Raw genomic sequence first — 27,156 nt, forward strand, 5'->3', positions numbered from 1 at the left:
AAGAGCCCTGAGGAAACTGTGGCCCTCAAGAATGACACACCAGCAGATGCCCCATTCTGGTGGGACATAGTATGGGAGGTAGTTTATCCCGGGACAAGAGGTTTATGAGAAATCTTTGTACCTGACTTTTAATTTTCCTGTGAACTAAAACTACTCTAAAGAAAAAAATCTTAAAAATAGAATAAAAACCAGTAGGAGAAAGAGAAATCTATCACTCATTTCAGAGCCAGGAAAGTTGTAGCTACCTAGACTAGCCTTGCAACTGTCCTTCCTTGGAGCAAAGGAGCCTGAGGAAGCGGAGGCAGCTCCCAGCATGCCAACTCGAGTACCTAGCCACCTCGTGCCATTAACAGTATGAGAATCATGCTATGACAGCCTCGGCCAGGAAGCATGAAGAGACAGGGTTCTGGCTCCAGAGAGAGCCAATCCTCGAGCATCCTTCCTCTGGATGGAACTCTCCAGTTTCCAAAAGTCGAGCCAAGGTCACCAGGGTGGGTGATCCTGACAGCTGAGCTGATTCAGTAGGCCAGTTGACAAATGCCTAGGCAATTCTGAAGGGGGAGGAATGAGTACTGACATAGGGGCTATTTCTTCCTAGGTTGCTGGGTTATTCTAATTGGTTTCGATAGATTCATTGACTTATTCTTTTACTTAATATATTCTTATTGAATTGCCCTCCAGGGTAACTTTTTAGGGTCCTGGGACTCTTTGGAAATACTCTGTTAGAAAAGTCACAGATATAAAACTAGGTGCAATAGTGAACCTTTAAAACGAGAAGAGAAATTATAAACATGTTGATGTCTTGGACATTCAGTTCCTCTTCACTGAGAGTCCTTGGGCAACTGGTCTTGTAGAGAAATATCGGGCTTCACTAGAACACTCTATAGCTCCCAGAAGCTGTCAAAGGGCCCAAGTCCATTAACTCCCGGAAGCTCTGGCTTCATACTTGCTCTGCACAGTGAAGAGCAAACAATTACTCTCAGCACCAAATGGCCACATAGCAATAATCTATCAACTAAAAATCAATTAGTTCCCTTGGGCAGGGTCCCTAAAATTGACAAAGGGAGTTGCAGATGGGAGGTTTGGGGCAGGCAGCGAGGGTTGGGGACAAAGCCTCTTTGTGTTTCCAGGTGCTTGCTCATTCCTCGGTTCTGGTGGGACTGTTCACATGTGAGCTTTCCCCTACCTCAGAAGCCCTGCTGTGACCCCTGTGGCCTGCACTGCTCCCCAGCTCTGAGATCTGGCTCCCACACTCAGACCATGGAGGCTCCTCCAGGAGACCCAGAACACGCTCACCTCTGCTAAACCAACTGCAGGTCTGCGTTAGTTTTCTCTCCAGCCTCATCCCCAGGACCCCTCCTCAAGTCCCCAGCTGCACCAGCATGGCCCGATGCTACTGGGCATGTGGCAGGCAGCCGCTGGCACCATACTGGGAGCAAGAATGGGGCTGTGTGGCTCTGCAATGCTCACCACCCAGGGGCTGGCTGCTAGCCACAGCCTACTCTCTCCTGTCATTGCCTGATTGCCAGACCTGGAAGGACAGTCCCTGGGACAATGCCACTGAAGAGGAACTGCGGTTCAGGAGCTGGGGGCTGAGGACAGGGGTTCAGGAGCCCATTCCATGCACCCCTTGGAGCCACTTACACCAGGCTTCATTCCTAGGCACGTACTGGTGTCTAGCACAGTGCCTAACATGGTGGCTGGCCTGTGGCAGGGGGACATCAAAGTCTTGCGCAGTCCTCCCTGCTGAGTGAGAGGCCCCAGAGAGAGCCAAGGGTGTGCCTCGCTAGATGCCTGTGTGCTCGTGTTCCCGTCTCAGGTCGGCAGGAGCCATGCCAGTGCTGGCATGCTTGGTGCCAGTGTGGCTGCTGGCATGTGGGGCAACAGAGGCCCAGCCACATGCAGAGGCAGCTCTGTTCCCAAAGAAAGAGGGAAGATCAGATAACCAGGCAGAGAATGGGAGGCCATCCCTCCCCCAGAACTCCCACAGCCAGCAGCCTCCTGGCTCCTCTTGAGCCCAGCTGCTGCCAAGTGGGAAGAGAGGTGAGCACTCCAGCCAAGTCCCCTGGAGAGAGCACCTGTGGTGGATGCTTCCCGCATCTCCCAGGTTCTCCTCTTGCCAAGGCTTCACTTGAAAACTAGTCTGGCTCCCTCGTGACTGATGAGCCTGCCGTGCTGTGCTGGGGTGCTTCTGGGGCCGCACTCTTGTTAGAGGACTAGAGGAGGGATGACAGTTTCCTGTGCCACCTGCTTGAGACCCTCTGTCCTTGGTCCGTTTGTCCTCACGTGTGATAAGTAGCAATGAACTTAGGACTCTGGAGTCCCAAGATCTGCTTGCATTGGAGCCCTTGCTACCACTCAGGCTTCCCGCCGTGGCACCCAAGCCCACAGGACATCCTGCAGACTGGTGCAGGGACAGTATGGGTCGGAGGGGAAAACACTTGGAGCCTCTTGGAGTCATAAGCCATGACAGTTTGTCTCTGGACTGCTCCTATTGGAAACTTCAAATGCAAACGGAAGTTCCGGATGGAAGGGACTAGCCCCTTGGAGAAGGCCTTCCTAGACCGCAGGAGGAAGGGCAAAAGACTGAAGATGAAGCCTTGCTCAGGGACCCCAACTCAGCATGTCATAGGTCTCACTGTCCCTGTTGGGCCACCCAACTTGGACAGCCGTCAGAGTCAGAGGAGAACAGAGACCAGTCAAGGCCTCCACATGGGTCTGCAATTTCCCACAGCCTCTGGCTGCCTCTGTCTCTCATAGTTCAGCCCTCCTGTTTCAGTTATAGGCTAAGTTCTGGTAATTTCCAGAAGTTAGTCTTCTTTCCTCCCATTGGTAGCTTCTGAGGCCATGCATATCCATGTGGCAGAGGGGTACCAGCTGGCAGATATAGGTGCTGTTGGCATGGCTGACCTATTTCTATGCTCCAGGCCTGCAGGGGGCCTGGCAGAGACTGGCAGAGAACACACTCAGCTCAATTCTTGCATAGCCATTGTCCTACTTGGGCCTGAATACATAGCAGGCTGGGAAAATTCCTACTTTATTTAGTAGTTCATTGCACATGATCAGGGCCTGGGAGGGACCATTCATGCACACAGACTTCCCATCACCCAAAAATATAAAGCAGTGATTATGATACCTCAATCCTGCTTATAAACCCTTCTCCACCTGGCTCCTCCCGACAACTTCCTGTCATCTGTTGCTGACCCAGCCTCCTGACCGCAGGTGAATTTTATTTAATCAAACACATCTTTTCATCATTAAACAAATGCTCCAGAGCATAAACAAAAGTAACACACCTTAAAATAATATTCTACAACACAGGGGTCCTGGGAGGAACGATTGACTCTAGAGCTACAGCAGGACATATACAAGATGAGTCTGGAACATCTTAGAGTGCCAGGAAATAAAAATTTTAAAGAAAACACCCAGCCCGTGATAAAAGCAGGGATGGGAGAGAAAAGTGGAAAGAAAAAATGCCAAGCGCCGACATTGGAGTCTTCTGACTAGCAGAATAATGGAATGTTAGATTATGACCCAAAGTACAAAATACATACCCACGAACCCATATTGATATACAGAAATGATAACTAGAATTAATAAATGAGTGAGAAAAGATAAATTTTCTATGTACAATAATTTCAAATTAAGGGGCAGTTAGAAGCACTGGCTGCTCTTACAAAGGACACAGGTTCAGCTCCTAGCACCTACGTGGCAGTTCACAACCATCTGTAACTCCAGTTCCTGGGAAACCGATGCCCTCTTCTGGACACCTCTAAGAGTATCAGGTATAGATGGTACACATACATCCACGTAGGCAAACACTCATAAACATTACAAAAAAAGAAAAAGAATTTCAAACTAGGGACAGGCAGATGGCTCAGCAGGTAAAACTCTTGCCACCAAGCCTGAAGATCTGAGTTTGATCCCAAAGTCCCACTCAATGGAAAGAGAAGCCAAAGTCCACAAGCTATCTTCTGACTTCCATATGTATGTTAATAGTGTACACACATACACACACACACATACACACACCTACACCCACAATAAATGAGCAAATAAATAAATGACACATAAGAATTGAAAGCTATTAGCTGGGTATGATAACTTACACCTATAGTGTCCTAGCACTAAAAAAGTAAAAGTAGAGGGAATTTGAGTTCAAGGTCAGCCTGGGGTAGATAGTGAGATACTTATTAAAAAACAAACTAAATTCATAGATGATAGATGATAGATAGATAGATAGATAGATAGATGATAGATAGACAGACAGGCATATATAGAGAGTAGATAGATGATGGTAGATGATTATGGTAGTTTGAATTAGAGTGACCCCTGGGCTCATATACTTGAGTGCTTGGCACCAGTAAGAGGAACTGTTGGGGAAGGATTAGGTCTTTTTAGAAGAGGTGTGTCACTGGGGTTGGGCTTTGAGGTTCAAAAGCCCATGCTGTTCCCAGTTAGTTCTCTCTGCCTCCTGCTTGTGGATGAAGATGGGTGTGAGCTCTCAGCTACCGCTCCAGTGCCATGGCTGCCTGCTGCCTGCCATGATGGTCATGAATTCCATCCTTCTGCTCAAAACAAGAAAGCACTTTAAGAAAAGCACTTCCTTTAAGAAGTTGCCTTGGCCGGGCAGTGGTGGTGCATGCCTTTAATCCCAGCACTCGGGAGGCAGAGGCAGGCGGATCTCTGTGAGTTTGAGGCCAGGCTGGACCGACAGCCCCCAAAACAATACAGAGAAACCCTGTCTTGTAAAACCAAAAAAAAAAAAGTTGCCTTGGTGATGGTGCCTTATTATAGTAATAGAAAAGGGGCAAAGACAATGATCAATAGACAGACAGACAGACAGACAGACAGATGATAGATTCTCTCCCCTCGAAGAGGTGCAACATTGCTCACTGATCCTTAAGGTATACCATACACAGAGACTTCTTTCAAGAGTACCATAGGAAGTAGGGGTGGGGAGAACCCTGCAGTGGAGCCCTGAAACACACTTCTTCAGCCATATGGTCAGGGTCAGTATCCACAGAGACCGATCGAACCTAGTGCATACTCTTAACTGGATGCAGTGCAAAGGTGCTTTGTCTCTGGGGTCTTCCCATCTCAGACACATACACCCAATCTGATAACAGAGGCACAAGAATAATAACAAAAAGAGACCATTTCACTAAAACAGACTGCCTAGTATACCTCAAAACTGAGGAGTTCACCTTCACCAGGCATGGTGCCTCATGTCTTTAATCCCAGCTCTAGGGAGGCAGAGACAGGCAGATCTCTGTGAGTTTGAGGTCAGCCTGATCTACTTAGTGAGTTCCAGGACAGCCAGAGCTTGAAAACCAAACAAACAAAAACCTGATGAGTTCATTGTCAAAAATCTATCGAAGTCTAAGAGACTGTCACAACCAAGAAGAACATAAGAGTCATGTGATATCCTGGGTGGGACCCAGAAAGAAAAGGATGTCCCAGTCAAACTGAGGAAATACAGAGAAAGAATGAATGGGCTTTTGATGACAATGTGTCAATACTGAATGGCCAGCAACATCCTAGAGGGACGGGTTCCTAAGAGGGGGAAACTGAGTGTGTGGCATATTTGAACATTCTGCATTGCACTACCTTTGTACTTTTTCTTTAAATCTAAAACTGATTGAAATGTAAAGGACGTATTTTGAAAAGGTTACCTGCTTCTCAGTGCTGTGAGGATTAAAATGCACAGGAAGCATGCAGCTCAGTGGCCAGCAGGTGGTGAGCATTCACTAAAGTGCAACTCGGTGTTAGGTACAAGAGTCGGTAGCCTGTGGGCTGTGTGCTCTCCTGTGAGTGCTGACTTAGTTCAAGTTCCGACTGCAGGCCTTTTCCATAACACAAAAGAGGAAGGGGGCTAACTACCACATGCTGTAGGACTGCAGCATTTGGGTATCTGTAAAACCCGCAGGTCACTGGACGGAAGAGGTAGGTAGTGACACCCATTCTACCAGTCACAGCCGTGATCAGCATTTTAGCTTACTGTTTGCAGGGAGTCATCAGAGCATCCCCAGAGAAAGCCACCTGGGCAGAGCTTCCAGCTGCCCTGACTTCCCTCGTGGAGCTGAGTGACACTGTATGAGAGAAGATGGAAACCAGCCAGGTCTGAACCCTGGACTCTAATTTGATTCCCGTGCTTGCCACCAAGACAGATCCCTCATACCAGCCACCTCTTTGTACCAGGCACTTTGGAGGTAACACCCCCATTTGCCAGGTTTCCTAGGTACACCCTGGGGCTGCTATTCAGTCAGTCCTGGACTCTAGCGGCTCTGTCATCCAGACACAAACCAGAGAAAGTACTGCCAATACCAGTAAGCTGAGGCTTGGCACTGGGGAGATTCAAGCATGTCCAGTTCTCAGGGGATTACTTTACATTCTTAGAGTACTGAGAGACAGTGCTCCAGCTCAGCTAAGTCACGTGAGAGGGAGGAGGCGGTAGCCTGGAGGGATATGGTGGTGACACACACCTTTAACCCTAGTACTAGGGAGGCAGAGGCAGGTGGATCTCTGTGAGTTCAAGGCCAGTCTGGTCTGTAGCATGAGTTCCAGGACAGGCAGGGCTACATAGAGAAACTCTGTCTCGAAAAGCAAAACTAACAAACCAACAACAGCAAAAAAAGAAAAAGAAAAAAGAAAAAAAAGAAGGAAAGGAAGGAAGGAGGGAGGGAGGGAGGGAGACAGACAGACAGAGAGAGAGAGAGAGAGAGAGAGAGAGAGAGAAGACAGACAGACAGACAGACAGACAGACAGACAGAGACACTATCACAAGATCAGGCAAGGCAGAGCAGGACTGGTCAGGGATCTCTGCAGGAAGCAAGCCTCCAGGCTGTGAAGAAACTATATATGGGGTCTCACCTCTGCCCTCCCTGCCAGCTGTCCCCTCGGGGCTGCTTTTCCAAGCAGTTGGAGCCAGGGCACCAGCAGCTCCCTGTGGCCACCACCACCAAAGAGGAAGACTCTGTTGACATCACTCCTCTAGGCCAGCCAGTTCCAAGGAGCCATAGTTCCAGAAGGCTTGCCTGCACATTAGAATCAGAACTAGCTAACAGAAAACCATGCCAGCTATACAGAGGAAAATTAACATAAAGATTTTCTCCTTATAGATCTATCGATTTCTAACACAGACTCATCAATAACTAGAGAGGCAAGGGGAGTAGCCCCTGAGTAACTGGAAAGGCAAGGGGGCAAGTCTTGCAGATCAGAATAAACAGCTGCCCGAGACAGCTGCTAACCCCAGGGCAATGTTTATGGAGGAGAAAGGCTGCAATAGTTCATGTTTGGAAGATTAAGGGAAGGAGCTGGATTTTTTGCTTTTATTGTTGGGTTTTGTTATTGTTGTTTATTAGTTTGTTGTTTTTTTTCAAGACAGGGTTTCTCCGTGTAGCCCTGGCTGTCCTGAAACTCACTCTGTAGACTAAGCTGGCCTTGAACTCACAGAGATCCACCTGCCCCTGCCTCAGGGGTGCTGGGATTAAAAGCATGTGACACCACACCTGACTGGAGCCAGCTTTTTAAGGAGGACGATCCAGCTGGCGTCCCTGAGACAGATGTCAATAAGTTGTTTCTGTAGCAAGACTGCACACTGAATCCCAGCTGCTGCCACAGGCATTGTGGCAGCCGGATGAACCAAATGTGGTATGTCCACGTAATGGAGCACTATACACCAACAAAAAAGAAAGATGATGACACATGACAATAGGTGGATGAGCCTCAAATATCTTGTTAAGCTAAAGAAGTCAGACACAAGGGCACTCAGTCTGTGTATTGCCATTTTAACAAGACATCCAGAAAAGGCAAATCTATATAAACAGCAGGGGGCTTGGAGGCTGTCAGGTGGGGCTATGGAATGGTGACTAATGGACACAGTATTCATGAGAGTGCTGGAAAGGTTGTTAGGTGGGACTGTTGCCGTGGCTGCACAATCCCATGAAAACATGAATCGCTACTAAATGTCATATGTGAAAAAGCGGGTTCTGCGCTATGTAGATCCTGACTCAGCAACACTTTAAAAAGAAACAACCTCAAGTCGTGCAAGTGAAGGGATGAGGCTATAGCTTAGTTGGTAGAGCGCTTGTCTACAATGCGCAAGGTCCTGAGTTTGAATCCCCAGCACCGAATACACTGGACATGGCGGTGCCTGTCTGTAATCGCAGCACTCGGGATGTAGATAAAAAAAAAAAAAGAAAAAGGAAAGGACGTGAGTCCTCAGACCGATGAGCCCGTGCTGTCCCTCTCTGTTGACATTCACAGCTGGGGCCTCTCTCTAAAGCCAATTAACGATCCAGGAGGCGTGGGGGTACCCTCAATACTGAATGTCTGATAAACTCTGTGGGGTGGTGTTCTCAGATCCGCACCTAGACCTTTCTGCCCAAGTCAGACAACCTTAACTGCTGCTCCAGGAGCAGGCACCTCCAGGAGGAAGGGATGAGCCGTTCTTGGCCGCAGCTCAGGGCACCTTGCTCGTGCTTTAGACCCTGTGGGGCTTTGAATAGAATGGCCCCCAGAGACTCATATATTGGAATGTTTGTTTTCCAGTTGGTAGATGGCTTAGGAAGGAAGAGGACATGGAACCTTGTTGGAGAAGGTTTCAAAAGCGGACTCCAGCCCCCCTCCCCTCCCTCTCTGCCTTCTGCTCGTTTGCCAGTTGTAATCCCTTGGCTATTGCTGCAGTGCCACGCCTGCCTGCCTGCTACCATGCTCCCATTCCATGGTGGCCGTGGATTTGCCCTCTGAAACTGTAAGCAAGTCCCCAGTTAAATGCTTTCTTTAATAAGTTGTCTTGGTCTTGGCGTCTCTTCCCAGCAATAGAACAGTGAGTAAGATAGGACTCTTGGCTTCTTTTGGTTCTGACTGCTTGTCTGGCAAAAGCAGCAACTGTGCCCTCCCAGTTTCCAAGCAGAGGAACCCATGAGCTGCTGATTAAGTGGGAAAGTCATGCTCTGGCTGAGGTCAGCCATTCTCAGCGGACTCCCTGCTGTTGGGAGAGGACAAGAGCCATATGTCTCCTGCCCAGCACCTCTGAGGCCTGATGTGGGGGGGGGGGGCTGGGGGAGGGACCACAGTGCAGACCGGTCCTGGCATGCTGCCAGCAAAAGACATGATAGAGTACACGGCCAACTGCAGAAGCATTTGCTCCAAGTCCTGTGCTCAGGACCAGGAGGGGCTGGGAGCCCAGTGACGGCACGGTCCTGCAGGGCAGCATGACTAATAACGACGACCAGTGACCTACAGTGGGGTGAAAAGGAGGCCCAGGTGCAGAGAAAAGCTGCCGGGGTGCGTGGGAGCGAGTGTACAGGCAGAAGCAGGTCCACCGGGGGCGGTGGCAGCAGAGCTGAGACCAAAGGGTGGGTGACCGGTGGCCAGTGCCGAGGGACAGAAAGAAGACGGAGCTTGCGTGGGGAAAATGGACAAGTGGGGGGGGGTCAAGGGCAGACTGGTGAGAGCACAGGCTGGACCAGATCCTCTATGCACTGGCTCAGCGTGTGCCTAAACATCCATACCCACCCTCCAGGACCCCAGTGGATTTGTGAAGCTGCACCAAGTACCAAACCGTGTGTGTGTGTGTGTGTGTGTGTGTGTGTGTGTGTGTGTGTGTGTGTGTATTGCATTCTACTTATACAGGTGTAATGACTATAACGTATCCATTAGTGAAAGCGAGGGGTAAAGGGATACAACTAGGCTAACCCAATCACAAGAGCAAATGGTGCTGATGTTGCTGGCGTCAGCACACTTGAGCTTTGCTTTATTGTTTTGCAGAGGGAGGGGCTTCATTTATTTTTAATCTAATTTGAGAAAGGACCTCCCTTTGCAGCTCAGATGGGCCCCAGACTGCCTCTGCTTATGCATCAGTCGTGGTTGTGGGCCACCTTGCCTGGCTGGAGGTCATTATTAAGTAGACTAAGAGTCACTAGGAGCATCACTCACCTGAGAAGCCCTGCCTTAGCTGTGCTCATGGCTTCTGAAGCACCGCCCACTCCTGCACCCCTTCCCACTCTCTAGACTCAGCAGCATCCTGTCTTCAGGGATCTGAGCTCACTGATCCTAGGAGAGGGCACTGGGCTGCCCAGAGCACATACTTGCCCTAACCTTTCACCCTTCTTCCCTCCCTACTCTCGAGAGCATTCTAATTGCTCCGGAGTCATTTCTCATGGCCATAAAAACCGGTCCTGTTCCACTCCATTGTGCAGGGGAAGCGACAGAATGGCTTAATTGCTATGCTGACATATAAGGAAACATGTCAAGTGGGTTTCAGTGTAAGGCCCAAGCTTACTGTGACTATGTCAACAATTGCCAAGAACTATTTTGTCACATTAAACTGCCCTCCTTTGCAGGATGGAGAAAAGCACTAGTGATGGTCATTACCTGGGGCCTTAAGACTCTGATGGTCAGAAATCAAAACACCACAGTTATGAACCCCACATGAGAACCACACTTACATGTGAGACATAGTATGTGCTTTGTATGCGCAGTAAGCGAGGATAGTGTTGTTTCTGGAACAGAGATGGATCACTCAGAAGTCCAGGGAGCTTGCCAGCAGCATTGCTCCCATGGAAGAGGAATGTCATTGGCCAGAAATCAGACAGTTGGCTGAAGATGTAGCTTCCTATGTAACAATGTGAGACTCTGTCACAAAACTAGCAACAGAAACACAAACATGGAAACAGAATTCAGGGAGCAAGGAAACTCCTTGTCTAACTTACTAGCAGTGGAAAAGGACCAAGAGACCTGTGTGTGTGTGTGTGTGTGTGAGAGAGAGAGAGAGAGAGAGAGAGAGAGAGAGAGAGAGAGAGAGAGAGAGAGAGAGGACCTGATGTGTCATTTTTAAACTCCAGAGCAGGTCTCTGCAGATGGAGGCCAGTAGAATACGCAGTTGTGGACTCTGCAGTCATGACCTCCTACTTCATGGTCTCTGAGGTCTCTGAGACAAGGGCAGACAGGGCTTACAGCATCCAGTAGGAGGCTCTGTCTTGGGGAGATGCATGCCTAACTTCCTTGAGCCCATAAGGCAGAAGAGGAAGAAATGCCAGGGTACTCCGAGTTCCAGTAGGACCCTGACTGACAGCAGGTCCCTCCTCCCACAATTGGGTGGATCTGAAACCGCCGTGGGCCCAACTGCTGAAGCCAGTTCTGTACCAGAACCATGCTTAAGTAGATGCGTCAGGAGGCAATCCATGTCATGATGGTGGCAGGCATGCTCAAGCTGTGTATTCTGAACAGTAAATGGAATGTGTCCATATGTCTATCCTGCAAGACACAGCAAGCTGTGCACACACATTGCTCCTAGTGCCTCACAGCTTGGGGACTGCTATCCCATATTCCACCCAATGAACCAGGGCCTTAAAGGGGTAAGCTGGCCTCATAGTATCTCTCTAACCTCCTAAGGAGTTTTAGGTCTTTCCCCTTCTCATTCTAATTAATTCTCAAGTTGGCCCCACCAGTCAGTAACTCAGCTCTGACAGGCAGGACAGTGGACGCAGAGGTGGTGGCAGCTGAGTTCCACAGCACAGCACCAGGGTGATAAAGGATACTTAGAAGGACCTAGGGAGTCAGAAAAGCACCCGAAGCTCCACGGAGGCAGAGGTAAATGATGGTTGTCCAGATAGACGGGATGCATGGCTACCGAGGCTGGTAAGAGGCAAACAAGCTCCTGAACTATGTGTGAAATGTCATGAACTTTCATATGTTACCAGGTGTGTGTGTGTGTGTGTGTGTCCATTAAAATATAAGACAAGGACTGGAGATGTAGCTCACTCAATAGAGTGCTCAGAAATATTCAGGCAGCCCTTTGTCCAGCCCCCAGCATAACCCTGGTGTGGTGGTATGAGACTGTAATCCTAGGACCCTGGAAGGAGAAGCAGGAGGATCAGAAGTTTAAGCTCAGCCCCGGCTACTTAGCAATTTTGAGGAAAGCCTGGCCTACAGGAGACCATCTCCAAAATAATTCAAAACAAATTAACAACCAAATTAACCAATCAGCCAGTCAATGCATGCCTGTACAAACTGAAACACTGCAAATGTATAGAACAAAGAGGGAATCGCCTTTGACATGAGCCATCATCTTCTCCTGCCAGCAAATCCCTGTCCCTCCTCGTGGGTGCCTTTGTCTTGTGGTGGACAGTTTGCAGTGTGCTTCCAGACCGAGCGTCCCACACAGTTACAGACACCAAACAATAGCAGACATACCTGTGCCCACTAGGGTGCAGGCACTGAGTTAACACACAGATACAAAGACACACCCTTCTGGAAAAAAACTCAGTTTTTCAAACTTTCTTCTTGTTTGATATGCAGTGGAGGTTTTTATTTTTAATGAGTACTTGCAAATCTGTATTCTTTTCTAAAATTTTTAAAAATTCTACAGTTATAAAGTAGTGCCTGCATTTGGTAGGAACTCCAGGGGGAGCATGGGGAACAGAGGGTAACATTTCCCACCTGCTGGGTTCATTTCGCTCTGAAGTGTCGTTCCATTGTCTAGACACCTCGTTCACCTCTCTATATTAGATTTTAAAAATCAGTATCACCACCCCACTTTTTCACCTCATACACTGTTATCAGTTACTCTTCCATTGTGATAAAACACCATGATCAAAGGCAGCTTATAAAAGGAAGCATTTAACTGTGCTTATGGTTTCAGAGGGTTAGAGTCCATGATGGCCAAGTGAAGCCCTGGTAGCAGGAACAGCTGAGAACTCACGTCTCAAAACCACAAGCCCAAGGCAGAGAATACCCAGGCAGTGGCATTACTCTGTAAAACCTCAAAGCCCACTCCCGGTGACATGCCTCTTCTAACAGGGCCCCTATTGTGGAATATTTAACTGTAAAGGTGTGTTACATTTGTTTATGTTGTGAAATATTACTTTAACTGTGTAAAGGTGTGCTACATTTGCTTCTGCTGTTGTTGAAGATCTAAGGATGTGTTACATTTGTTTATGCTGCATTTATTTATGTAAAGATCTGTTGTATTTGTTTCACCTTGCCTGCCTAAGGCACCTGGTTGGTCTAATAAAAAGCTGGATGGCCAATAGCTAGGCAGGAGGTGGGGTGGGTAGACAGAGAGAATAAGTAGGAGGAAATCTAGGTGAGAGAGGAGGAGGAGGAGAGAACAAGGGACAAAAAGAGGGACATGCCGGGGGCCAGAAGCTAGGCAGCCGCCAGCCAGCCAGCCAGCTAGCCAGCCACGGGATAGAACATACACAATGAAAGAAAGGAAAAAAGCCCGGAGGCAAAGTGTAGGTGAAGAGAAACAGGTTAAGTTATAGGAGCTAGTGGGACAAGCCTAAGATAAGACCGAGCATTCTACTTAGTGGTTAGTCTCCATGTCCTGATTAGGAGCTGGTTGGTGGCCTCAAAGAAAAAGCCTGGCATAGGCTAATTCTTCCCAAGCAGTTCCACCAACTAGGGGTGGAGTATTTAAACATATGAGCCTATGGGGCTCGTTATCATTCAAACCACCACAACACCCAAGTACAAATCCCCCCCCCCTTTTTTAAGGTCTTATACAGTCCTGGCTAGTCTGGATCACATTATGAAGACCAGGCTGGCCTTGAACCCACCATGCATGGCCACATTCTTTTTTAAATTACATGTATATGTACAAATCTGTGTGTATGTCTATGTGCACACGAGTGTAGGTGCCCTGGGAGGCCTGAAGGTGTCAAATTTCCTGGAGATAGAATTAAAGGTAATTGTGAGCTGCCTGATGTGGGTGCTGGGAACTGAACTTGGATCCTCTGGAAGAGCAATAGTTACTCCTAACCACTGCAACATCTTTCCAGACACCACCACATTCCTTTTTTGATTGCTGCATATTAATTCACCGAGCAAATGCAGCATTCTGTAATCACTCTCCTCTGGGTAGGTTTCATTCAGACTCTGGTTTTCACTGACAACAAAGGATGCAGTGAGCACCCCGATATCTATATATTCCCCTGGGTTTATTGGTCACTGCTCAGTGGCCTCTGATAATCAGTCTCCTCTGCTTTCTCTCGCCAGGCATCCCCTGAATGTTAGCAGGTGAACACTACCCAGAGTAAAGGCTATGTCTCCTAGCATCTCTAGTGCTACATGATTATATTCTAGTCAAGGGATTTAGCAGCTTTAGGATTGGGGCCTTAAGGGGAAAGAGTATAGCTGGGCACAGTGACACACAACTGTAATCCCAGTACTCTGGAGGAAGAAGCAGGAGGATCACAAGTTCAAGACTTACCTGGGTAGCAAAGTAAGACGAGTTACTGTCTCAGAAACCAACAACAACAAAACCAAAACCCCACCAAACCAAAACCAACCTACCCAAAACAAAAAACACAACAAAACCCAAATTGGGGTGGGTGGAATTTTCCCAAGTTTTTCCCAGGAGAGCCGAGCTGTGTTGTGGATGCCTGGCATTGCCCAGCACTGTGCAGGGAAGGCTCAGCACCAGGAAACAACACACTTCCACCAGACTTGTACTCCAGTGAAGCCCCACCCCTACATCCAGGGAGATGCTTCCATTGTATCCCAGCCATTGTCATCTTGGGGTCTTCACAACAGCATTCAATCCAATACCCTAAATGAAATGAATATTTTCAAGTTTCCTGACAACTCCAACCTGTTTACTCTGTTCACCTATCTTGTCAGGGGCTGTCTCCCAATGACCATCCCTGTTACCACAGGCCCTCCTTCCATTCCCAGAGATTTCTTTCACCCAGTTAATGGGTTAAATTCTCCCACACTAAACTCTGAGATATCTCATGTGGTTTCTGTCACACTAGGAATGGGGGTAGGGTGTGTATGCATGTGTCCTTTCTGACTATGCATGTATGTGTCCCCTCATCTGAGTGTGCAGGCATGTGTCCCCTCATCTGAGTATCAGGCATGTGTCCCTGAGTGTGCAGGCAGTACTAAGGTCCTTGTATGAGGCACTGGCTGCCTCCACAGTTACACTGAATCACCCAGTTGCAGTGCTCATTCCAAGTTTCCAGAGCAGCTGGTGCAGGACACCTACCCTTACTCTGTGGCATTCAGCTTGCCTGTCTGCCAGGATGGAAAGCAGAGTACTTTGTGCTTTGTCTTGAAACCCCCATCCCTGAGAGGAGCCCAGGGTCCCCAACTCCCCTGGCACCTGTGGGAAGCACCATCCTTACAGATGCACATGGTACCCAGAGAACAAAGGAAAAGCCTTGTGTATCCTGGGGTGCTGCATCCAGATTTTGTCAACTCAACACATGAGCGTCTCTTCTTGTCACCAATGCCTAGCAATTCAATGTAGCTTAACACCTACTCACTGTTTACGTTGTTTGGGTATCATTAGTCTAGAGGGCACAAGACATGCAGCAGAAGTCCTGGGGACAAAGCTTGGTGGCAGTATACTTATGTGCCCGACCCTGGGGCCCATCCCTGAACCACACAGAACACACTGGAAGAGTGCATGCTACATGCAAACACCACATCATTTTCTGCAATGGACCAACGATTAGGCAACCAAAGACTTGGCCCTTAGAACAGTTTCTTGCTTGTTCCTAAGAGACAAAGTACCTTGTACAAAACCAAGGCTTCAAGGTCTGATATGTTTTAATAGACAATCTTGAGTTCAAGTTTTATGATTGCAAGGCCTACACAGACATTTGCCATGGGAAGAATTTCAGTGGTGATGAGTGTTAAGGAGTCCCAGGAGCCAAGCAGTCATGACCAGGGCAACTACCTGTGGGTAGTGACACACAGGGTCTAAGTGCCCTCTGTTGATTGCTGTTTTCATGCCTCACCCTGCTTCTGGAGAAGCATCTCCGCGCACACAGCCCACCAGAGTCTGTCCAGTGTGGGCTGAACTCTGCTGCCATCTCCTGGCAGAGTCTGTCAGGGACACAGCAGAGTCATTTGCTTTGTTTCATTGGCTGCGATTTAGGGCTCTCATTTTCTCTAGGACAAAAGGAAAGGCAGTCCTGAGCACACTGCTGTCACAGGTGGGTTGGAAACACTGTCCCTATGTGGCTCTTCACGATGGCCCTCTATGTATAGCTCTCTGGTCCTGTGCAGCGCCGCGTCCTTGTTGAAGAGGAGCAGGCCGGCAGGTAGACATCGCTAGCCCTTGCTTCAGGCCTCCTGGAGGAAGGAAATTGGTGTTTCATGAAGGAAAGCTGAGCACCAAAGCCCACGAGCAGCTCAGCATACTAAAGGGTTGCCTTGTCCTCCTAGCCAAAGGCCCATTGAGATGGGTCTACTCTCCCCTTGGTTTAGTTTTGAGCTCCTGCAGTCAAGACCCTTTCAGGTCCATGCCTGTATCCAACACTATAGTGGAACGGGGGAAATATCAGATGTTCCTTGGCCAGTGTAGTTACCAGTCCTTTCAGAACTCACCAGTGACCACGGATGGATGCTATGTGCCACTGAACTCTTCAAACTCAAAAAAAAAAAAAATCACCCATTCCCTTGTACTTGGGATGTTCACTTCTGGAGGCAGGTCTCGTCCTAGGGGAAGCCCACACTCAGTAACCACCCTAGTACCTGAAGCAACTCTGAGGCAAACCACATGGGGTATGGTGAACTTGCTTGGGACTGGTAGAACATGTGTGTGGCGACTGCATGGTGGGTCAACTTTCTCCTCACCCCAGCACTTCCTCCAGCCCTTGCGGGGCAAAATTAGTGCCCTGGAAAAAGGCACCAAAAGGAAGAGGGCAACCACTCACTTCTCATCTGAAGAGAGGTGTCAGTGCTACCCTGGATGCTGACTTTATTTGGTACAAACAGGTTTCAAGATGAGACCAGAGTTCTGGTGTATTCACCAGCTAGTAATTAAAATAAAAATAAATGTCATCAACCCAACACTATCAGAAACAAAAGGAAACGTGACCTGACTTTCCCTTTGGCACAGCTAGTTCACCTTAAGTGTTGCCTGCATAGTCAGGAAGCCACACTCGGGTGGCCCTTAAAAGCTCACCTTGCCTACCTCAGGGGAAGATGGTCCCACATGGTCACAGCCAGCAAGCATCCTTGGATCATTTAGGATGAAAAGTCCTAAGTAAACTGCACTTACAGTAAGGTGGTGGTCTCATGGGATCCAAGTCTCCTATCGACAGCTCCCAGGAATTAACTCCAAGATGAGTGTGACTCTCGAGGGAATCCCTTCCTTACTTTGAAGATGTTTTGCTTAACTGGATGTTTGCTGCTACAGACCTATACTGTCCTTAAGACTGAACACTATGCCAGGAGAGAGGGAGCAAACTGTTGGGGTTCCTGGTGCAGAAAGTAAATAATGTGCCTCCCACTGGTTCTTAGCAGTTAAAATGATGCTAGTGCATAGTCCAGAGTATGCAAATTCTTCCCATACACGTTTGCATCTTGAAGGATGTGTGAAGACGCTGGTTGGTCAGTGTACAGCTCTGGTACATTGAGATGTCCATCCTTCCTCTGCATTGTAATTTAGTGTAACAATGTGCATGTTTATCATCTGACATGCACTACCATTAGTATGCAACATTTAACTCAGAGGGCGGAAACACCTGTGTGCAAGAGGTAACAGTGTGTTTTTATGTAGTGTAAGCCAAAACTCCATGTTTACAGGCTTAAAATGTTACTTCAGAGTCAAGTGTGGTTTTAAAAAGACACACAACTAATTTACTATATCCTACTTTTTTTTTAATTTGACAAAAAAAATGGACAGGAGGCAAAATGAAAAAATTTATTTCCTGTGTTTTTATCCACGTCAATGCTGTATTTTTTTTTCTGATCAATATATGTCAAAAGATCTCTCATCTTTTATTTTCCATTTTAAACAACTACAGTATTTACAAGCTGTTTACAGTAATACTCACACACTCACGGACACGCGCAAGGACACATGTCCTTGTCTCTGGTGTATACTGAATGCTGGTAAAGGCAGGGACCTTTCAGAGCCCACGGTCAGAAAGGGAAAGCCAGTCTCCTTGCACAGGCCCACTCACCCACAACCATTGCTAACATCCCTTCTTCCTTTTCCTCATGCAGAACTCGCTGCCAGACTTGTACAGGGTTAATGTAATCAGTTCACAATTTACTCAAACTATAGCTTTAAAAAAGCACAAGCCAATACGACCCTCTCCATCTCTACTTTTTGGTTTCAGACTCAAGCTTCAAATATAAGGAATTCTGTTCAAAAGCAAGCACACCGAACCCACGAGTCATCTGGGGCAGCCATGTCATCCTCCATGGAGCAGGGGTGCAGGCGACAGGGATTCACCATCACTCCCTGTCAGAGGACTCTAGACCTCCTGTTGGTTCCAATGAGTCATAAGGGAGAGCCTATCTATACAATAGGTACCAGTGTGACTCCAGAGCTGTGTGTAACCCTGCAGGATCATCAGCTTGAGTTCCCTGGACAATTCTATGCTGAGTCCACAAAGTGGACCAGCAAGATGTTCAGCTTTCAGATGAGCGTCTGCCCCAATTCACAAAGAACAGTTATTTCCAGGAGAGAAAGAGAAATCCTCACCACACAGTTCTTGACGGGTGACACTGGGGAGGTGACTCATTATAGAAAATAGACCTCTGTATTCAAGCAAAGTTAGATCTTTCCAGACCTATTTGATGATAACCAATTCCTTTCTGATTACAGCTTATGAATAGGTAACAAGATTCAAATGAGACAGCTTGGGTGTTTATCAACTAGATGATTTTACAAGAGAAATGAAGAAAAGGGCTGGATTTAAATACTTATTTTTAAAAAATGCCTATGTATTCAACATATTAAAAATCATAACCACCTAAACAGACTGCAGTATCTAATTTATCTCTTTCTCCTGATCAGTACAACTCAATATCTATAGAAGACTGAAACAGAAAGTTCAAAGGTCATCAAGAGGCTCCACACACCATTTAAGTTTTAACTGAGTTTCCATTTACCTTGGAGATGAGGAAAATGCTTCTAGGAGAAGGGACTGATCTTATCTTAACAATGTATTGTACCACAAGAACAAGTTAAGTTTGTCTGTGTCCAAAGTAACTTTATATGACTACTACAAGAGATGAGAAAGAATACCAATGACTTAAAACAAAAACCCAGAAATCAATTTGCTTATATTAATGAGAAAGTACTTAAATATAAAAATAATTAGCACACCGGACAGCAGTTTATATTTTAGTAGCTAGTAAACATAAATTCAAAGAATTCTCACATAAAACTATTTTTTTCAAGTCACACACTTACAACAAAGGATGATAGAAGTTTAGCTAAAAAAGAGACAATTTTAGACACTAGGCAAATATTAAGAACCCAGCTTCTAATAAATTACTCAAGACAGCGACCCATCAGCTAAGTTCTCGGTTGGGGCAGAAGGATGCTATTAGGACACTATGCAGAACTTACAAAGGCAATGTGACCCTTGCTCAAATGTGAGGCTGTATTTTATATTTTCATAGGTCCAGAAAGAGTCCATAATGAGCTATGATTTCCTATAGAAGTTGTTTATGCATTGCTTGACACTCAGCACCCACAGTCATTTTCTGTGTCTTTCAAGAGAGAAATATTGTCTGTTATCTTCTGGTTCAGGGACTGGAAGTATTTATCAATATACTTGAAAAAAAATTTTTCAAAACACCTTCAATATAATGGACTTTTATCCTGTTAGCAGAAATAGAAGTCAGAACCCTGAGCACTTGCTCACTCACCCAGAAGTAATTACTGTCTTCTTGTAAAGCTTTCACGACACCTCGTCTCTCTCTACCCTTCCAAGTCCCACGTGCGGCACCACTGCACGGTGACCTAGACTCACAGCCAAAGTCAAGCTCACTAGCAAAAAGCCCACTTGAAAATGGTGTAGAAAGGGAATCCCTACCAAGATAGGGGCTGGAAGATGCCTCAAAAAGCTTAGTCTGGGGATATAAATAGGTTTGTTTGTTTGCCACCGAAGATGAACCGAAGGCCATTCCAGGATTGTCCTCTCAAAGTGGGGCAAGATAAGAAAGAAAAACAGACTTCAACTGTGCAACTGTATCTAAAGGAAATCTAAAAAGATGTTTTAATTACTTGCAAAGTTATGTTAAGAGCATATGCTGGAGCTTCGTACTTTAGTGAGAAAGGCTAAGCAGAAGACCTAAAACACTAGCTTGCTATCCAGGTGGGCATTAGGAGAAAAAGAATCTGTGATAAACTGAACCTTAAGACACAAATCTTCAATTATCACCATCCTCCCTGCTGTAATTAGAAAAGCATTTTTAAAAAAGGTTATCAGTTTTAGAATACAAAACTAAAAACAAGACTTCTCTTAGGGTTCCTAATTTACAAATTTAATAAAGTTATATCGTAACAATAGCCTGTTTCAAGAAAAATGTCAGCTTTCCCAAATTAAGACTTAATACACATGTCCCATACAGAACCCCGTCTTACACATGGAATCTTCCATTTAACACCTAACATGGATGAGAAGGACTAGGCATAAACAGAACGCTGACCTTGGACCAAATCATCTAAGTCTCATCTTCTGACGCTCTCTGTGGGAAGACAGATCATCTTCTTTCTACCTTAGACCGCAAACCCTCTACTTACTTCTCCACCTAGGAATAGTTGTGAAAAGATCAAACTCATTTCTGATCAGGGACAAGCAGCAGCAGGGAGCACAATCCCTGTGAGAAATCTGAAGCAGAGACAGACAGGTTAGATATTCAGCTACAGAAAGAACACCACCACTGAACACACTGCACAGCATGGATTTGCCCAAATGCGTCAACAGAATGGAATAACAGTAACTGGGGAAAACACACTTTAAAGTGGTCAATTTAGAAATAGAAAGGGCTCCGTTTGTAAAGGTTCAACAAGTCATTTGACAAATATTCTTGAACAATAAAGTTTGCAAAGTTTGAAGTCTACTACGGAAATGTCAATACAAGGCACATTGGGTTCTGAACAACCACCGATTTTTCAAACAACAAGGGAAAACACAAAGAGGGTTTGACATAGGTGTGGCAAGACTCCTCTGGGCTGCTGTTAGATCTCATCCTGTCTCCTGTACTGTCAGGACACACATGACACCTGGATCCTAGCCAGTGGGAACAACAGCTCTCTCCTCTCGCCTCAGAAGATATCGCATCTGTGTGACCACTGAGTAAACTGGTCAGCGTCACGCTGGAATGGACACAGCTCAGAGAGAGGACCTGCTTCTTTCTGTGGTCTACCCATGGGGACAACCATGGCTGCCCCAGGTGCTCAGAGGAGACGGGCGATCTTTGGAGTTTAAAACAAAGGGCATTTTAAGCATTAAAAAGTGCTTAAAGTTGCAAATGAAACCTAAACTGCACCTTGCACGCAGTCACACTGTAAATCCAAGGTACATATTTCCCTGAACGCATGCTCCTTAAAAATCAATATAATCTATGAGACAACATATGAATGAAGTCAGTTTCACAGTTATAAATATTTTAAATGACAGGCATACATCATAAATTACAGGAAATAAATTCAAGTAATAGAAAAAGAACACGGAAGAAGTAAAGTACAGAACTTCCAGAGACGACAGAACAAGAATTGCGCCATGTAGACAATTTTGTTTGAAAAAATTTTACTTGAGAAACCAAACTTCATGTGAATAACTTCAAGAGCTAGGAACTCTTCAAATAAAAGGCAACTGATCCTTTTTTTAAGTTCCTGGGCCTTCATCTTCTTCTTGAAAAGCAAAAGCATGTTCCAGAGGCAACTCCACAGGGCCTGCCACCAGCTGGCAGTGAGATGTGTCAGGACAGCTGGGGTGGCTCACCAGCTCTGGGCAATGTCAGGGATGAAGCGGTGTGTCTCCAGAGTCCAGCATACCAACAGAAAAGGGACAGCAGGTCCTGCTGGCTGTGTGTCAGGAAGGGGGGGGAGGTGCTAATCCTGAAGGCAATTTAAATAATGGTATTTTATTTTTATATATAAATAAATGTTCTGAGAAATCTCAGATTTAGTGCATTGCTGTAAAAAATTAGTGCAGTTTTTTTTCATTAAAGTTTTTAGCTTTCAAGGAATAAGAGAAACCTACGTCTATTCATCATCTTTCTCACTGTACATTAAACTTTATATTGTTATATGTTGAACTGAATGTTTCCACATGGGTTTGTTTGTAAAAACCATGGTCAATGGATTTCATTTTCTACGACAAAAACCATGGTAACTGTTTTTGGCAAATAAATTAGAAAAATATGAGCTCAGAGTTAGAGACAAGAGTCTGTGGGTTGGAGCATAAATGCATAGAGAGCCTTTCATAGACAGGCTCCAACAGAAGTTTACCTTTCATGCAGCTAACTTAAAAAAATATTTCAGCTTTATTTGAGGGTAGAGACAGTGACAGGAGTCGGGGTGGAGGCGCTTAACCAAGCCACTGTTCGAGTCTTTGCTGTGAAGGTCAGGCGGTCCCCACAGGCGGATGGGTCTTCTGCAGCCTCACTTCTCCCCAAGGACTGGGAAGCCAGAGAAAGGAATGCAGGTGTGCAATGCAGGCTCACACTTCGGCCCCCAGTTCTAGTACCCCAGTTTCAGTTACTGTCACATATTTATCATCAATTTGGACCAGGAGCACTGTCTTGTCGATGTGGGACCTTGTACCTGGGTCTCTGCTGCAAGGCACCCATCGGTGAATCACCTATTAATCAGAACCAAAGGTGCAGTTAGACCTTGAATGCACTCGTAAACTCGCCCCTCGCCCCCACCCAGGGCAGTTCTGCTAAAGACTCAAGCAGAGAGACAGAGCAGCACAAACAATGCATGGGCCTGACGACCAAAAGCACACAGTAACTTCCCAGGAGAACTTACATGGCCTTCCATGCCCTCCTGAGGACTCCAGTCTTTCCAGCTGTTTCTCCCCGCTTTTAACCGAATCCCTTCGTCAGGCCACTGCAGCTCTTTCCTTTTTGACAGGTTAATCCCTTCCAGAATCTGACTGAGATCTACAATCTAAAGAGATACCGAAGCATCATTTCCAATTCACATTTTCCCTGGACGGTGAGAAGTCGAAGGCTAAACAAAATTTCTTTCATAGGACTCTTTGCATTTTCAATTCTCCAGGAAGAAAATCTAAACAGCGTGAATCACTTCCTTTTGGACTAACTTCTGTGATGACTCTGTATCAATACTAAGTGGGGACAAGTATCCTGACACAAACGGGTGCTTTCAGTTTAAATTGGCAAATTTCCCTAACATTCTAAGGTGCTCTAATCCCCCACCTAAACAAGTGACATTTTCCCAGGAGACCCCCACTCAAAAGAAAAACAAAACAGAAGTGAGACAGCACAATCGCTCTGGGCCTACTCACCTGGACTCTGTAAATCACCTCCCCCTTTCTGACATGTGAACTGTTGGCAGGACTAAAGGTGCTGCCTGGCTGGGCCTCAGGGACACCGCTCTGGCTGCCTTCTGCCCCAAGGAAGCCCACGAGGGCGTGGTGCTTGCAGGCCGGGATGCTTTGGCTGGAGCTGCTGGAGGAGGGCAGGCCGTGGGGCACACAGGCCATGCCGCCCTGGCTGGTGGCTTCCATCTGGTTCACCATGGAGAGGCGGGACTGGATGGATGACGGCAAGTTTCGAAGCGATATTTGGCTGGTGGAGGAGCGCCGGCACGGCACAAACCCCGTGGTGGACATCCGGAGGGACGAGTGTCCACTGCTGTAGCAGTAGGAAGACTGGCTGGCCATGGAGGCTCTCGCCGGAGACTGCCTCACCAGACTGGACTGCACGGTGTGGGCGCTGTGGCTAGTGCCTGGCAGGAAACAAGGACAGCCGTCACCAACACAACAAGTCACACCCGGACTGTGTGCTGTGCTTTCTCAACCGTCTCCCTAGGCAACCGTCCCATAGATTTATGGAATTTAACATTTATGTCTAAAACCTTAAAGGTTATAAAAAAAGAAAAATACCTGAGATCTGTTTTTTGTATTTCTATAAAACTGTTTTTTATTTCTTAAAGCTTTTTAAAATTCAAATTCTAGGGTATAAGAAAAAACTTGTGGTAAATATCTGGATTTAAGGTTAGAATAAATTCTAAAATATTTTTTACAGAAATATTTCAAAGAAATAGAATTAAATAAATGAGATGAACTATTTCTGGAATGAAAGAATCAAAAATATTTAAAGATATACTGTATAAGAATAGAGAGATGGCTCAGCAATTGAGAGCACTGGCTGCTCTTGCACAGACCTGGGTTCGATTCCCAGATCCCATGTTCACAACCATCTGTAACTCCAGGTGCTATGACCCCTTCTTCTGACCTCCACAGGCACTGCACACAAGTGCTGGACACACATACATGCAGGCAAATAAAACACATAAAAGTAACAAAATCTTTCAAAAAAGAAACATTGCATGACCTCACATACATGTAAATCTAAGAGTCAATCTCAGAGGCCAAGAGTAGAAAGGCAGCTGATGGAACTGTGGAGCTCCAGGCGGACTGGGGTGACTTCTGGACGGGCACAGCAGCACGGTGCTACAGTGCGAGCTAAGATTTGTGTGAGATTTGTATGCCTGAAAGCTGCTTAGCAGACATAAATATTGCTAATGGGGGGGGGGAGGAAAAGGGGAGAGGGAGGAAAGAAGTGAGGGAGGGAGGGAGAGATGGAGGGAGGGAGGGAAGGGAGGGAGAGAGGGAGGGAGGGAGGGAAGGGAGGGAGGGCAAGCGCACAAGGCAAAGGCTGTTAAGGAGCTCCGTTTAATCAAGAGGAAGGTGAAGCTCACAGGAAGGCTCTGACTGCTGAGACTGCCCCCCTGAAAGAAACCTGCGGCAAAGATTCTTGGTGTTAGGTGTCAAGACATTTACCGGGTCTGTCCTACTGAGTCTGTTTTTAAAGTATGTAGCCTAAAGAAAGCACTAAGTGATTACCAAGTTTTACATATAACATAGTATACAGTCAGAGGAAGCCGAGCTACTGAGCTACAGAAGAGGTTAGATAAAATGCAACAATTAAATATTATTAGCTTAAAAATGTAATATATAGGATCTGGAGAGATGGCTCAGAGGTTAAGAGCACAGGCTGCTCTTCCAGAGGTCCTGAGTTCAATTCCCAGCAACCACATGGTGGCTCACAACCATCTATAATGAGATCTGGTGCCCTCTTCTGTCCTACAGGCAAACACGTAGGCAGAATACTGTATACATAGTAAATAAAATCTTTAAAAAATGTAACATATGTGCATTTTTTAAGACAGCCTCTAGTCCCTCTCTCCCTCTCCCTTTCTTCTGGCTGTTCTGGGACTCAGAGATGCCTGCCTCTGTCTCCCAAGTGCTGGAATTAAAGGCATGTGCAATATTCTTTAATATTCTGAATAAAGCCGGGCGGTGGTGGCGTACACCTTTAATCCCAGCACTCGGGAGGCAGAGGCAGGTGGATCTCTGTGAGTTTGAGACCAGGCCTGGTCTACCAAGCGAGTTCCAGGACAGGCTCCAAAACAATACAGAGAAACCCTGTCTCGAAAAAACCAAAAAAAGAAAAAAATATTCTGAATATTGCATGTGAAGTACAGGATTTATACATGTGTATCAATGACTATTAGATATCAAGCAAACACTGTATTTCCATGTAACAACACACACACCTCCCTTACACTTACACACACTGGACAGATGGTTAGGGGGCCAGGATCTAACAGAACTTTGTCTGGAGTTACCTAGTGTTGGAGGATACGGCGTGGTGGGTGGGTGCAGTCCTGATCCTGCTGCCTGCCCTGGGTTCCCAGTGCTTCCCTGGGACATATTGCTGTGGGGATCACTAACAGTGGTTGCATTGTTACCAGGACAGGAAGTCCCACCTCCAGTGTCAGAATCTTCAATATTGCCACCACTGTTACAGCCAGCTCCACAACCTTTCCTTAACCTGGAGACAAATTCCAAGGCAGGAAGCATTAGTCCTTTGTCATTTCAAAATCAATCCTCTATTCTGTTTCCACTCTTCTGAGGTACCAGCACTGTCCTTTCTACCTTCCAAAGCCTTTAGTATAATCAGGATCAGGAACAAGTCTCCTCCAAAGAATGGCTTGAGAAGCAGCACCCCTCCCCCTCCAGTTCTCCCGCCAACTCTACAGTTCTGCACCCATTGTCTGTACAGCACAATGAATATCTGTGCAGAACACAGTTGTGCCATCAGGCCCCCAGCTGAGATCGGCGGTTTTTGTTATCTGAGACAGGTCCTCATTCTGTAGCCCAGACTGCTCAAGGATTCTGTATATATCCTTGAATTCTCAGCAATTCTCTTGCTTCAGTCCCCTAAATGCTGGGATTACAGGTATGGGCCACCACACCAAGCTCTGGCGACAGAATTCTTGCCAGTATCTGCCGAGCAAATCAAGACCCAGTTTGTCTACACTGTAGCTCTATCTGTTGCTAGACAGCTGCTTCAGCTTTCCAGTTTGGTTTTTGTCATTTTAAATACAGGAAGACTGACAAGCTGCCTTGACTGGGCATGCTTACTTTAGTCTGGCACAGAACACCCTGCACCAAGAATACCCTTGGTCCCAAGGAAACCAAAACCTATCTCTATGTTATTTCTCCCAGGGAGGAAACTCAATTTCTTGTAGGCAATACAAGTAACATAGAGGTTTTCTGAAAATAAAATCCCTGTGAACACTCTCCTGGTTTATGTTCTGTTAGATAGTAATATAACCCGAGTTTTTAAGCACTGGCCAGTCCTTGCAAAATTTAAAGATACCATTAAGTGTCTATGGCTCTAGGTCATATTCCATTTCCTTATGCTGGGAGAACAATGACCTGTAAGTTGTCCTTACTTTCCACTAATCTATGGTGCACTATACCCTATGTCAGGTTTCACCAGACAAAAGGCAGAGGGAAATGCCACATGCATACACCAACACACTACGGAATTGCATCTGGGTGATGACTGGACTGTTGCAATGGCAACAAAGACTCCTCATGGCACAACCAGATGTGTGGAGTGCTTCCTGCTGCTGGGAGCAAAGGAAGCAATTCACATGCAAGGTTCCAATGCCTTTCCCTTAGGAGAGGCAAGATGCTGCAGCAGAGTGAGGAAATTAGAAAGGGGGCGGTAAAGTTCTGCTGATGTCGTCACAGGTACATCAGCTCCAGCATTAGTCAGAGCCTGACGTAAGGTTTATCTCGGGTTCTGAGGCTAAGGAGTAGATTTCTACCTCCTGGTGTTCAGGTAGAGTACGTGTGCATTATGCCGTGGCATCTCCATCTTCTCTACAAGCTTTCTAGG

General features: G+C 46.5%; 1 protein-coding gene across 6 annotated transcripts in view; it reads right to left on the reverse strand.

The window, feature by feature from the left end:
• Positions 1–17,654: 17,654 nt before the first annotated feature.
• Pcnx1 (pecanex 1) overlaps positions 17,655–27,156 on the reverse strand; it is a 134,839-nt gene continuing 125,337 nt past the window's right edge. For all 6 annotated transcript variants that reach the window (XM_040742811.1, XM_040742809.1, XM_040742810.1 and 3 more), the window contains 4 exons: positions 25,592–25,797; positions 23,244–23,686; positions 22,745–22,885; positions 17,655–22,574 (listed from right to left, as the gene is read on the reverse strand). In XM_040742811.1, the coding sequence (XP_040598745.1) occupies positions 22,434–22,574; positions 22,745–22,885; positions 23,244–23,686; positions 25,592–25,797 (931 nt within the window). In that variant the 3' untranslated portion in view covers positions 17,655–22,433. The remainder of the gene's footprint in view (positions 22,575–22,744; positions 22,886–23,243; positions 23,687–25,591; positions 25,798–27,156) is intronic.

Source organism: Mesocricetus auratus, unplaced genomic scaffold (genome assembly GCF_017639785.1).
Source record: "Mesocricetus auratus isolate SY011 unplaced genomic scaffold, BCM_Maur_2.0 Super-Scaffold_15014, whole genome shotgun sequence".
NCBI lineage: Eukaryota > Metazoa > Chordata > Mammalia > Rodentia > Cricetidae > Mesocricetus > Mesocricetus auratus.